Genomic DNA, 13,169 nt, shown 5'->3' with positions numbered 1-13,169 from the left:
AGGACGGGATGCTGCTATCCCTTGGTTGTGGGCCCCTCAAAACTCCTAGCATGGGGGTGTCTGGCTGGCTCAGTTGTTAGAGCTCTTGATCTCAGGGTCATGGGTGTGAGCCCCACCTTAGGGGTAGAGATTACTTAAGAAAAACTCCCCGAAGGCCCTGGCTGGGCTGAGCTCCACGCTGGGTGTGAGCTCATGGGTCCCTTGGGAAGCCAGTGTGGGACAGAGAGCTGAAGGTGGGCCCCATGTGCAGGGCTGCGGACGGAGCCACCAGCCCATGGTGGTGTTGGAACAAGGGCCAGAGCCTGGGGGGCCCTGGGGTCTGCAGTGGGAGGACGCGCTGATTTGGGGAACTGCCCTGACCTGGGGGTGGCCAAGGAGAGGTGGCCACACCCTGCACCCCTGGCCTGAGCCGCCCCAACAGCTCACAGCTGGGGAACGAGGGCTCATTACAGCTTGTGCAGCCCCTGGGCCAGGTCCAGAGGAAGGGAGGCCCGCAGGAAGCCGAATCAGCACCTGTGGGGGCCACGGAAGGCCGCAGGGGCACCCCACCCCCTGGGATAGTGAGTTCCCTTGCCGTGGCCAGGGTCTACCCCCTGGTCTGACTGGGGCCAAGAGGGAAGGGGACAGGGCCCTGTGTGAGGAGGGGAGGGGCGCAAGAGAGTCCTGGCACCAGGCTTTGTTTTAAACTTTTTTAAAAATACACTCTTTGGCTTCCTTTTATTTCTTGAGGGTGAACCGTATGCTGTGAACCATACAGGAAAGTGTCCCAGCTGGGTCCCCACCCTGGGGGGGGTGGGCAGAAGCTCCGGCACAGCAGCTTCTCCACTCTCCCGGCCCTCCCCTCTGGCCCCATGTCCGCCTGTCCGTCTGAGCCGGCAGAGCCCCTACTTGGAGAAGGAGGTCATGAAGCTGTTCTCGATGCAGAGCACAATGAGGGTGTTGTGGCAGCCCGTGGCTTTCTGCGCCAGCAGCCGGCCAGCCAGCAGCGAGGACGCCTGGCCCGTGGCTGCTGCAGCCTCTGTCCGCCACGTCTCGCAGTAGCTGTCGGTCAGCCGGCGTCCGCTGGGGTCTGAGCCGTGCCACACGCTCTTCTGGGGCCTGCAAGATGCAGCGGCCATCAGCCCCAGACCAGGGCCTGCCGCTCAGGGAAAACGGGGTATTTCCCGAAGGCCCACCATGGCAGCTGGATGTGGGGCCAGGGGGAGGGCGGGGAGTTGGGGTCCTTGGTCCCTGGGGGCTCCACCTCCCAGACCACACCCCCTGCCCATCTGCTCTGGGGGGCACAGCCTGGGGAGCCTACCAGGCGGGGTGCTGCAGGACATCTCTGCCATCGAAAGAGAAGATGCGGGCCCCGGGCTTCAGCCGGCCCTCGGAGCCCGAGAATAAGGCCTCCCAGCTGGGGAACAGCACCTCGTCCTGAGGAGGGAAGTGCAGTGGGGCTTATTCCCTCCCGGGAGATGTCCTGCCAGAGGTGGGCCAGCTCACAGGGCACCCTCCCCAGTCCCAGATCCGGTCTGGCCCCGAGGAGCGCACAGTGGTGGTCAGGAGGCGCGTAGGCCACCAAGTCCCCCATCGACGTTTCCTAACCCAAGCTCCAAGGCGGCTGCACGTGAGGGCCTGGCCCTGCGGCCTGAACCCGAAGACACCCCCTGTGATGCATGGGACCCCTGGCAGGAGGCCCTGAGGGGGAGGGCCTGCCCACGCCCACGCCCATGCCCACGCCCCAGAGCAGCCGCACCCACCCTGAGGTTAACGATGGGCACGCTTGTGCGGTCGGCCCGGCGCACGACGCTGTAGAGGTCCTGCAGCCGCGAAGACAGGAAGGCGCGGAAGGTGCCGGCCAGCCCCACGGCGCGCGCCTGCTGGAAGCACTGGAAGTCCGCCCCGCGGATGCCTCGCATACCGCCCGGCTGGGGGCTGTTCAGTGCCACCAGGTGCAGCTGTGGGGGAGAGCCGCGGGATCAGCCACCAGCCCCCGCGGGGCACCCGGCCCCCCCAGGGCTGAGTGTGCACCCTGCTGGGGGCCCTGGGGTCCAGAGCAGCCACCCTCGGGCCACCACCCCATCCAGCTCCCAGCAAGTCCCTGTCCTCGGCTCTTCCAGAGACAACCAGAGAGCAAGCCCCAGGTCCAGAGAACTGTCCCCGGCAGCCCCAGGAGTCCTTGTGAGCTGAGGGGCTGGGGAGTCCACATGGGGGGGGTGTCGCTCACCACTGGGTGGTAGTCCTGGTGGGTGTGGGTGTGGGTGGGCCCGCCAGTGGGGCGAGCTGGCTGGAAGTGCAGGTAGGAGCCGTGCTGTGGGGCTCCGGGGTAGGGCTGGGGGTCCGGCAGACGGGGGGGGCTGGCCAGGATGTCATCTGCCCGCCAGGGCCGCGCCGTGGAGTGGGTGAGTTCCCGCCGGGGGTACGGGTTGCCCACGGGGGGCTGCAAGGCGGCCACCTCGTTGTCCTACAGACGGGAAGGCAGACTGTGGCAGGGGCCCTGCTCTCCTGCATGAATGGGCTGATTGCTGGCTGCCTGTCCAGCACCCCCGGCGTGTGCTCTGGGGCAGGAGAGGGCTGGCCTGGGGATGGGAGGCTGGAGGGTGCATCCACGGACCCTGGGGTGCCCTGGAGAGTTAGGGCGGGAGCCCTGCCAGCCCGACGCCCACAGCGGTTGCCTGGCCTTGTGCTCAAGCTCAGGACCACATTCCCTGACCTTCCAGCGCCCCCCTCACCTCCGCACAGTCCCCCAAGCTTGCCGCTCCGTAGGCCCTTGCTCCACCCCACCTCAGAGAGGTGACCGGAACCCCATCCAGTTCCCAACAGCACCGAAGGCCTTCTGACGCACTGTGTGCTTTGCCTCTGCCTGGATCCCTGTGCCCCGTCTCTAGGAGCCCGTGGTTAATAATCCATAATAAAGCATACTGCCTGTTACCCGCCATCTCTACCACCTGTCCCCTGCCCGGGAGCTCCACGGGGCAGCGCCTTGCGTGTTCCTGCCTGAAACAGTGCCTGCCATATGGGAGGGCCCGAGACCATGCTGAGTGAATAAATGAATGAATGAACGTATGGGAGAGTGCACCCGCTGGGCTCCACGAGCCGACAGACCTGCGGGACCTGGGACGCACACCACCTAATGCAGCCTCGGTCCTGGGCCTTCACCCTCCAAAGAGCCACAGCGGTGGGAAACCCAAATATTTAGGGCCCTCCCGTCCCCCCAACCCCCCAGGGGCCCCATCTCCGTGCCTGGCACTATTGGAGGGTGGTGGGCGAGGCCCGAAGGGAGGCAGCCTCGTGGTCTGCGCACCCCGTCCCACACCCCGCACCCCAGGACCCTGGAGCAGTGAGGAGTAAGATGGCTCCTTACCGTCCCGCGTGGGAGCGGCGTCCGCGGCCCCAGCTGGAAGAAAACACAGGGCTTACCCCAGGGACCCCTGATGCCCGGCACCAGTCCCTCCCTGGTGGAAGCCGGCGTGGCCGCGTCCTGGCGCCCATGGCACACAACACCTTATGTGCGTTTACTTTCCAAAGTGGGAGAAGCATCTGCCTTCGGCTCAGGTCATGGTCCCAGGGCCCTGGGATCGAGCCCTGAGTAGAGTTGGGCTGTCTGCTCAGCAGGGGGTCAGCTTCCCCCTCTGCTCCCCCACCCCCACTTGTGCTCTCTCTCAAATAAAAACTAAAAAAAACTGGGAGGGTCACTTCTCCGTGAACCCTAAACAGCTCCAAAAATCAGTCCACTCATTAAGAGTAAAGAAATGTAAGGAGGAGCTCCGTCCATCACTCACCCCGCGAGGCGTCCGCCCCTCCGGACAGACCGCGGCTTAGGCCAGCCCTGGGTGTCCGGGTGCGGGGCCCCCCTCCCTCACACGTGCTCACCCGAACCCTACCGCACGGCAAGCGAGCTGGGGAAGCTCTCTGGCTCCTTCCATGTGCAGGGAACTCACCAGGACCTTCCGGAGCCCGTTGCGGACCCGGACGTACAGCTCCTCCCTCTCAGCCACGAAGATGAGCCAGCCCTCCGGCACCTCCGGCACCTTGTCCAGCATGGTCTGATACGTGGCCCAGATCCTCACCTGCTAGAAGCCCGACCTAGTGGGTCCCCATCACACACAGGGAGCATCTGGGCTTGCGGGGGTGGGAAGGTGGACGCCCTCCGATGAGGGACTATCCTGCAGGCTTGAGTGGGTGCCTTTCTCCATCACACTGGCCCCTGAGAATGCTCTGTGGTGCCGGGGGGAGGCCACCCGCAGGGAGGGCCGGACGCCAAGTCCCCACGCTCTCTGTGAGCACTGCTGGGGCTCCTTCCTACGGGCCATCCTCCCTTGTCCTCCGCTGCCCACCTGAGTGCCCCAGCCGCCCCCAGGCTCCCCACTTCTGCTTTGGGAACCACGTCTCAAGGCCACTGTGCATTTGCCCCAGGGGCAAAGCCGGGCCCAGCGCTGGGCTTCTCTGAAAGCCCACCCACAAAGGGAAGGGTGGCCGGCCAGGCGGGGGCAGGGAGCATCTGACCAGTCAGGCGCAGGGGGCACTCTTACCCCAGAGGAGGTGCCCATGGTTCCAGGGGGCCCAGGGGGCCCAGGTGGGCCTGGGGGGCCAGGAACACTGATGGCTAGAGGAGAGAAACCAGAGATGGGGACGCATGTCCTGGCTGGACCAGCGGGAGCCCGGGCCCCCACTTCCCAGCCCCCACCCGACTTACTTTGCCTGTAAGGGCCCGGAAAGGAAGGGGGTCCTGGGGGACCAGGGGGTCCAGGGGGCCCAGGAGGTCCCTGACGCCCCTCATGGCCGATGCCAGGGGGTCCCTGAGGTCCAGGTGGGCCAGGCTGGCCCCGAATGCTCTCTCCCTTGGGACCCTAGTTGGGGTCAACAAAACAGGAGGCAGGAGAGCTTGAGGGGCCAGGCTTCATCGGCCGAGGCCCTGAGGGAGCAGCTCAGAGCGCCCCCGCCTCCCTCCCCGCCGCCTCCCTCCCCACGCCACAGGGCCTGGGAAACCTGGCCTCCCACATCATGCACCCTTCACTGGGACGGCGTCCCAAAACGTGGACAGCGGTGCAGCCCCCCGAGAGCCCTCCTCCCCGCTCCGTCCCCCAGGCAGAAGCTGGGGCCTGGGCTCCCTGGAATCTTTTAGGGCAGACGGTCTCCCTGAGGAAAGAGCAGCACCAGCAGGCGAGTGGGCGTGAAGGTGGGTGTGGGCCCCTCGTGCCCCGGGCCCCCCGCCCCGAGAGTGGGGGCGGGAACTGGAGGGGAGGGCTCGCGGGCACAGCCTGGGGGCTTGCAGGTGTCCACAGCCGGGCTGCACCGGCCCCGGCCCCCCTGGGGCCGTGAGCTCTGGTGCAGGCCTGGGGAGCCCAGACGTACCGGAATCCCGGGGTAGCCTGGCGGGCCGGGGGGGCCGGGCACACTTGAGCCGAAGAATCCGCCGCCTCCAGGCGCACCCTGTTCTCCTTTCTGCCCGGTGTCTCCTCGGTCACCCTTCTCCCCCTGTGGATGGAAACATTGGTCTGAGAGCAGCCCGGCTCCTGTCGCTGGCGTGGGGGGTGGGCTGACCCCCAGGAGCCCTGGGTGGGCAGGTGAGGCAGCAGAAGCTTCTGGAGCCCAGGTCTGGCAGGCCTGGTGGGACAGGGCTCAGCTCCCCACTTTCCTACACTGCCCGAGCCCCGGAGAAACCGAGTCAGGGTGGGGCGGGTTTCGGGGCCCCGGGCATCACCCACCTTCATTTCAGTCCCCAGCTGGAGGAGGTCGAATGGGAACTGCCCTGCAGGAGAGAAGCAGCGGGGGGAAGGGGGCCCTCGGTGAGCCCCTTGGCAGCGCCCTGCCCCCACCTCCATCTTCCTTCCTCGCTTTCTAGAATTTCTTTGTTTCTGGGTAGATTTCTGGTGGCTCGGCAGGGTTCCCAGAACCCCCGCCCGCCTCCAGGAGCCACAGGTCTGATCCCCTTCCTTCTCTAAATGGCACCTTTTTAGAATTTATTTTTGTTTATGACGGGTCGTTGATTTTTGTAAACTGCCCTCCCAACGTCAGGAAATTGACTCATTCTAACGGTTTATCTGTACGTCCTTCTGGGTGGTTGACGTTCAAACGCGTGTTGTCTGTAAAAATGGCCGTTTTATTACTTCTTTCCAAAAATACATGGCAGTATTTCCCTCCCCCATCTCCCGCCGGGCTTCGGCCCCTGTGGCGGCTGGGGTCAGGGGGTGAGGGGGTCAGAGGGTCAGACGCCCGCCCGCGGGCCGCCTGCAAGGGCCGCCCCCAGCGCGGCGGCCCGCGGGGCTCCTTCCACTCAGCCCGGCAGGGGACGCGCCAGGATCACCGGTCTCTTCAAAGCGCCGACTCCATCTGTGCTGCTCGGTCACTTCCGATCGGTACCATTTCTTCTCTTTTCTTCCAGGTAAGTTTGCTATTTGTTTTCGGACTTCTTGAGCTGGGCGCTTGGAGATGTGTGCCGGGTGAGGCTGTGACCTCCGGAGCAGTGAACGCACCGGCGCTGGCAGAACCTCGGGGCCTGGGGCTGGGGGAGCCGCCGCCTGGTGGGAGCCCCGCGCTGGGGTCCTGCTGCCCTGGGGCCACGGAGGGCGGGGCGCCCCTCACTACCTTCCGTCGCAAGTGTTCTGTTTTCTGCTCCCGCGTGGCTTCTCCATACCTGGGGCTGCTCTGTGTTCACTTTCCAGGTACGGCTCTGATGCTGACGTCCTGCTCGCTTTCTGCCTCACGTGGGCCCGTGTGGGGCCGACCGGCGCCAGAGGTCCAGGTGGTCACCCAGCGGTCACCCGCCATCAGCTCCTCCATCTCCCGCCTGAGCTGTTCCTTCGTGCGCTGGTCCCATCACTTGCTGAGAGCCGGCCACACCCCCACGATGACTGCTCCTTTCCGTCAGTCCTGCCCATTACGGCTCTTTACCTCGTGACGCCGTGTTGTAGGTGCAGGGAAATCTGGAATTGCTGCATTTTCCTGGTGGGTTTACCCCTTTATCGTTATAAACAGTTTTTTAGAATTTCTGGCAATGTTTCCTGCCTTAATATAGACTTGTGTGACCTCTCTCACACGCGCACACACACAGTGCATTTGTACACACATGCACACAGGTGCATTCACAGATGCACACATGCACACACACAGACACACGCGGGTGCACACACACAGGCACACACAGGCGCACACACGTGCACACACAGGTGCACACACAGGTACACACACGAACAGGTGCACACACAGGTGCACACACACGCACAGGTGCACACAGACGCACACACAGGAACACGCGGGTGCACACACAGGCGCACACACAGGCACACGCAGGTGCACACTCACACAGGCGCACACACGCACAGGTGTACCCACACAGACACAGGTGCACACACTCACACAGGTGCGCACACAGGCACACGCAGGCGCACACACGCACAGGTGTACCCACACAGGTACACACACGTGCACACACAGGTGCACACGGGAGGTGCACACTCGCACAGATGCACACACACAGGCGCACACTCACGCACAGGTGCACACACATGCAGGTGCACACACACAGGCACACGCAGGTGCACACACACACACAGGCCTGGTTTGCTTTCCCCAGCTCCCTTCCCAGTAGAGTGCCTTCCCCCCTCCTTCCACGTTCAGCGTGCGTAGCCTCACGTTTGCGGAGTGTCTTTTGTAAGCAGCATACGGTTTTGTTTTCATCTGTTTATCTTGTGACTGGAGTATGCAGCGTACTCACGTTTGATGCACTGAATGACAGATTTCACGTCAAACCAGCTCTTCTCCTGCCCACTTTCTACATGTGCCGTCGGCTCTGTGTTCCATCTCTCTCCGTTCTGCCTTTTCCGGGGTGCAGGTGTCCCCGTGGCCTTCTTCCTGCGTGTTAGCTTCAGTTGCGTGTTCCTGGTCTGTTCTTGGCTTATCTCTGCACTGCACGGTGCATCCTGACGTGAAGCCAGATGCAAAGGAGGGCTGCCCACTTTGGAGTGGCCTCAGGATGCGTACCAGCAGCACCACCTCCTTCTCCCGAAGGGCCCCCACCATCCCGTCAGGGCTGGCCCTCCGACATCCCAAAGCACAGCTCCATGGACGCAGACTCACAGATTATTAGCAACCCCTGTCTTTCCCCATCCCGAAGCCTCTTTTCTGGCGTCTCTCTCTCCGGTAGAGGAGCCCGGTCTTGATCGGTTGCGCGAAGGGCTCCTTGAGCCTCTCCGCAGTCTTGGAAAACCCTTGGCTGTGACTCCTTCAGATGCTCTCCTGCCGGTGCCCCCGACCCCAGCCCTGGCCTGCCTGCTCCGTGCAGACCTCCCCTCACTCTCTTCCCCGTCTCATCTACCTAGACTCGTGCAGACTCTTCGGATCCAGCTCTCCGTTCCAGAACGGAACTGATTCTTTACAGGGCTCCCAGCTCCCTGCGGATGCCCTCATCCCCGCCCTACTGGAGCACTTTGTCACTTGTCTCCACCTTAGCTGGGCCTCCTGTGGGCCTGGCTCGCCCGCCATGTGCGCTCCGTCTTGTGTTCTGGTCTGTTCTGGCCATTTTGTTCACCTGCTCAGCCTCATTAAGTCCTAGGCCCTCCAAGAGCTTGAGTAGCCCTTAGAGGAGACCCGGGGTTTCATCTCTGACCTGCCCTCGCTCTGGGCTGTAGCCCCTTCCATGGAGGTCCTGGTCGGCCACCCTTCAGTTGGCACTGCCTGGGGCTGGGGCCCCAGCTCTCCGGTCTTCTGACCTGCTAGCTCCCTGACATTCAGACTGTTGTTTTCTTGTATTTCATTCAGCAGTGGAAGAATTTGGCAGAGGATTCTCACCATCTAAGGCCACTTCTGAGGGCTAGGAGTTCACCACCGCACCCCCCACCCCAGGGCAAGCTGGCTGATGAGGGCTCCCGCACAGCCTGTGGGAAGGGAGGGGTCACCCCGAGACCCGCAGCACACTGGGCCCAGCCCTTACCCCTCAGCCCTGCTGCCCAGGACCCCTGTCCTTGAAGCCCTGGGCCTGAGGCTTGCAGGGCCACCCAGGTGTCTCAAGCCCAGACCCAGTGCCACAGGTCCTGTCCGGGCCCGTCCAGGCCCCCACGAGCCTGGGAGGGGCTTCTTTCCTCCAGAAGGGCAGCCAGGTCACCACAGAAGCAACAATGTTGAGGAACCCCTTCCCCAGCCCAGGGCCGCCCAGAGCGCCCTCACCTGGTGGTCCTGGAGGGCCCACATCTCCTTTGTCACCCTTGAGTCCAGAAGGCCCCTGGAGCCCTGGAAGGACAGAGATGCCAGCGCCCGTCATGGCGTGTGAACAGAGCGCCTGGTGCACCCGGACCCTGCTGACCGCCGCGTGTGCTGCACCCGTATGGGGGAGGGGCATCACACGGATTTGGAAACCCTCAGGGCGCCAAGCAGAAGCGCTCGGAAGCCTGCCCCAGGGACCGCGTCACTCCCCCGGGTTCATGAGCTGCCAGAGTCGGGGGCCGGGCCGGGGAGCCAGATCTAAATCGTGGGCGGCCGGCGAAGGCTGCACAGTGTCCACTGCTGCCTGGAAGGCCGACTGGGAGGACCCACGAGGCCCGGCAAGGGGGTGTGATCAGTCTGGATTAGTGCGCACGGGGCGCCAAGAGCTCCTGATGCCGGGAGCGGAGGGTTCAGGGGAGCTCCGGCATCCCTCCCCGAGGCCCCGGGCACCCTCACCTGGTAATCCTGGGGGTCCAGGGCGGCCAGACTCCATAAAGGCCTGCAAAGAAGCTGGCCAGTGAGGGGGATGCTCTGCGAGTGGAGCCAGCACCGATGCAGGCCCCCCGGAGCCCAGAGGCCCAGCCCCTCCGTGAGGCCACACGGATAGCACCCCCAGGGGTGCAGAGAGGGGAAGGGAGAGGAAACTGGGCTTTGGGGTCCGGAGCCCTGCTCATGATGGGATCTGCCCCTTCTGGGTCACTTCATGTGGCTGAACGTCGTAAGACAGGGGTGTGTGTCCCTCCAGGACCCCAGGGCTAAAGCCTCAGGCTCCCAGATCCAGCCCTCACTGCCCCAGGGAGGAGCCTGCTTTCTAACAGAATACCTGCCAGGTGGGCCTCCCAGGCAGGCGGGCGTGGGTCCCAACAAGCCAACCCCCTGCCAGAAATTGGGCTGGCCCCTCTCTGGAGGTCAGCCCCTCCCTGGGGGTCAGCCGCCCCTAGAGGTCAGCCCCTCCCTGGGGGTTAGCCCCTCCTTGGGGGTCGAGCCCCGCCTCCCCCCCCCCCCCCCCCGCCCCGGGCGAGGGTGCTGGGTAGGGCCTGTGAGGAGGGTGGGGAGGGAACTTGGCAAAAGTGGGAGGACTTACGTTGCTGTCATAGATGGGAGTCCCAGGAGGGCCTGGGGGCCCCGGAGGCCCTGGGGGACCGGGTGGACCCTGCATGGGGAGGACAGCAAGCTCTGTCAGTCACGTTCAAGTCAGGCCATGGACGTGACCAGGGCAGCAGATATGGGCAGGATTATTTCTAAAAGTCTCAGTAGAATCAGAAAACTGAACTCATGGAAAGCATAGAATCCAGAAGCATCCCGTTTACTCTGTGGTTGTGGGGTCCCTGAGCACAGAGCTGCCCCTTCCAGGATGTCCCTTGGGAGACATGGACAGGGTGACAGGTGACATGGCCCTGGACGCTGGGGTGAAGCCTGTGTGTTTCCAAGTTAAAGGGACAGCCCCGGGAGGCTGACACCAGCAGGCTAAGCTTGTGCGTGGACTTCCCTTTACTTGTTCACAGAAAGGGAGCCGAGCGCCGACCTGGCCAGCGTGAGAAGGGCTTCTTCTGCAAGTGACCTGCGTCCTGGACCACGTGCGTCAGGAGGGAGACCAGGGAGAGGTGGTGGGCCATCCCTGCCTGCCCTGCGGTCGCCCCCGCGCCGCTGCCCCACTGAGGCCAGGGGACGGGACGCAGCACGGAGCCGGCCGCTCAGGCCCCAGAAGGAGCCGCCGGAGGCGGAGCCCTGTCCCGGGAGACGCCGTGAGCTGTGCGGGCGCCAGCAGGATGTCACAGCCACCAGGGCACAAAGAATCCAAGAGCCCATCCTCCTTCTCCATGACCCTGACCTAGCGATCTCTACTTCAGAACTCCACGGGACGTGGCCTCTACTTCTTGGCTCTTCACGAGGCGGCAGCCACGTTTAGGCCACGGGAGGAAGGAGGCCACAGTGACGGCAAAACCAGAAAGGTGGGGATTGCCTGAGCCACTGGCCTCAGGGGCCCCCGTGGCCCGCCTGAGCCCCCTGCTCGCGGCTCCAGGAGGGGCGTCCGCCTGGCGGCTGGGCCTCCAGAAACATCACCGAGTGCGCCAGGTGGCTGGCACGGTGCCCGGCCCCGGGGTCGCCAGCAGGTCCTGCGTCCGCACGGCACCCTCTCAGAGACACGAGGAAGAATGCCCGAGCTAGCGAAGTAAACCCCTGCCCGCAAGCTGGCACAGGTGCTGAGGGTCACGCCAGGGTGCTGAGGGAAGGGACGCCACCGTGGGCAGGGAGGGCACGTCTGGAAGCCGCCGTGCCCTTCCGAGAGGGCCACGTGGGGTCTCGGTCCCGGCAGCGGCTTGGGCTGGTGTGTGCACAGGTGTGGGGTCCTTGTGTCAGCGTGGTCACAATGCAGGGACCCCCCCCCCGTGCCCCTGGGTGTCCCAGCCTTGCCGTCCGCCCCTTGGGGGACACTCACCCTCATGCCAAAGCCGATGCTGCTGTGTCCTGGCTCCCCTTTCTCCCCTTTCAATCCGTTCATCCCCGGGCGACCCTGGGGCAGAGCACAGGGGCGGGGGCTGCTGCCGCGGCTCACACCCGGCCTCGCCCGCTCTCGGTCCCCACCCAGCGTCTCCTGGGTACCAGCCCCTGAGGCCCAGCCGCCCATGAGCTGGGCGTTCCTGGGCTTCGTCCTGGAGACAGCCGTCCTCACACAGGGACGGTCCCCGGGGGCAGGGCAACCGGGGGGACCCGGGCCACTCCCCTCCCCCATGCTGCCCCGCGCAGTACGAGATGCCGGGTCCTTACCGGCCGCCCAGGGAAGCCAATCTCTCCCTTGTGCCCCGGCCGTCCGTAGGGGCCCTGCAGAAAGGAGGAGGCACCTTTCAGGTGAGCAGAGACCGGCCCCAGAGGGGCCTCCCGCCCGCGACCTGCCCCCACGTTTGAAAGGTGCAGCGGGGATGTACTCGGGCCACCCGCACCCACTCAGCGGCCCAGCTGTGATGTGACAGCACCCGCAGCGACCTTGCGTGTTCTTTGAGGCTGCACACGCGTGTTCGCCGTGCAGGGGAGATGTGGGCCTACTCACCGGGGGTCCTCGGAAGCCAGGCTCTCCCTGAACAGAAAACCAGACACACGGTCAAATGGCTGCAGGCCGCCCCCCCGCCCCCGGCAGCGCCCTTGGGACTCTGACACCAGGGAGGGGAGGACATGGCGCAGGGAGCACACTCTGGATTGGGGTCTTTGTCCCAGGGGTGCATGGATGAGGCCCACCATGGGGACCCACCCCCCCGACCTCCGGGCTGGCAGAGTTCTCTGGACCTGGAGATCCGAGGTCCCACGGCCCACCCCCAAACAACCCAGGGAGCCTTGGGGGCCCCAGCAGGACTGCGCCCCACGGCCACTGAATCCAGATCCAGGTCTTCCCCAGACCCTCCCAGAGCCTGTGTCGGGGTGGGGACCTGGGGCACAGTCCCCTCAAACCACCCCTGAGCCTCCTGAGGGAGGAGGGCTGGGACCCCACGCCAGTGGCAGCCCTCAAGCCTTGTCCTCTGGGCGGGGCCACTCCTGCAAAAGCAAGGCCTGGGCTGGACACCCCCCCGCCCCGAGAGCCCCCAGCCCGTCTGCAGGGGAGAACCAGGGGCCGGCTGGTGGTGGCCGGGCTGGGCATGCAGGGCTCTGCAGGAGCTCGAGGTTCTTTCCAGTGTGGCCGTGACCGAGGGACAGACAAGAAAAGGCCAGGGACCCAGGCTACAGAAGTTTCTGGAAGCCTGCTCAGGAGTGGCTCTCACACTTGGGCAGGAACTGGCCCCTCTCGGGCCCCTCCCCAGCCTGGACGAAGGCGAGCCAATCCCAGGCACTTGACTGACTCACCTTGGCCCCTTTCTGGGCGGGGGCCAGCATGCTGCCATCGGGGCTGAAGAGCGGGCCCGGCTCGCCCTTCTCGCCCTGGAACAGCGTGGGGGGCAGGCGTGAGGCCAGCTCTGGGGAAGGGGGGGTCCTTGACCCCCACACCCCAGAGTGTG

General features: G+C 64.9%; 1 protein-coding gene across 9 annotated transcripts in view; it reads right to left on the bottom strand.

Moving 5' to 3' along the window:
• Nucleotides 1–675: 675 nt before the first annotated feature.
• COL18A1 (collagen type XVIII alpha 1 chain) overlaps nt 676–13,169 on the bottom strand; it is an 87,177-nt gene continuing 74,683 nt past the window's right edge. For 6 of the 9 annotated variants that reach the window (XM_073888891.1, XM_073888888.1, XM_025863392.2 and 3 more), the window contains 17 exons: nt 13,018–13,092; nt 12,233–12,259; nt 11,953–12,006; nt 11,624–11,698; nt 10,268–10,336; nt 9,640–9,682; nt 9,148–9,210; nt 5,691–5,734; nt 5,338–5,460; nt 4,679–4,832; nt 4,515–4,588; nt 3,924–4,055; nt 3,347–3,379; nt 2,210–2,446; nt 1,743–1,940; nt 1,301–1,416; nt 676–1,098 (listed from right to left, as the gene is read on the bottom strand). In XM_073888891.1, the coding sequence (XP_073744992.1) occupies nt 885–1,098; nt 1,301–1,416; nt 1,743–1,940; nt 2,210–2,446; nt 3,347–3,379; nt 3,924–4,055; nt 4,515–4,588; nt 4,679–4,832; nt 5,338–5,460; nt 5,691–5,734; nt 9,148–9,210; nt 9,640–9,682; nt 10,268–10,336; nt 11,624–11,698; nt 11,953–12,006; nt 12,233–12,259; nt 13,018–13,092 (1,731 nt within the window). In that variant the 3' untranslated portion in view covers nt 676–884. The remainder of the gene's footprint in view (nt 1,099–1,300; nt 1,417–1,742; nt 1,941–2,209; nt 2,447–3,346; nt 3,380–3,923; nt 4,056–4,514; nt 4,589–4,678; nt 4,833–5,337; nt 5,461–5,690; nt 5,735–9,147; nt 9,211–9,639; nt 9,683–10,267; nt 10,337–11,623; nt 11,699–11,952; nt 12,007–12,232; nt 12,260–13,017; nt 13,093–13,169) is intronic. The other 3 variants (XM_025863397.2, XM_025863393.2, XM_025863396.2) reach the window with 1 other exon arrangement.

Source organism: Callorhinus ursinus, unplaced genomic scaffold (assembly GCF_003265705.2).
Source record: "Callorhinus ursinus isolate GAN/ISIS: 27379988/994484 unplaced genomic scaffold, GSC_fseal_2.0 scaffold98, whole genome shotgun sequence".
Lineage (NCBI taxonomy): Eukaryota > Metazoa > Chordata > Mammalia > Carnivora > Otariidae > Callorhinus > Callorhinus ursinus.
The sequence above is the reverse complement of the archived record's forward strand: the minus strand, read 5'-3'. Positions and strand labels throughout refer to the sequence as shown.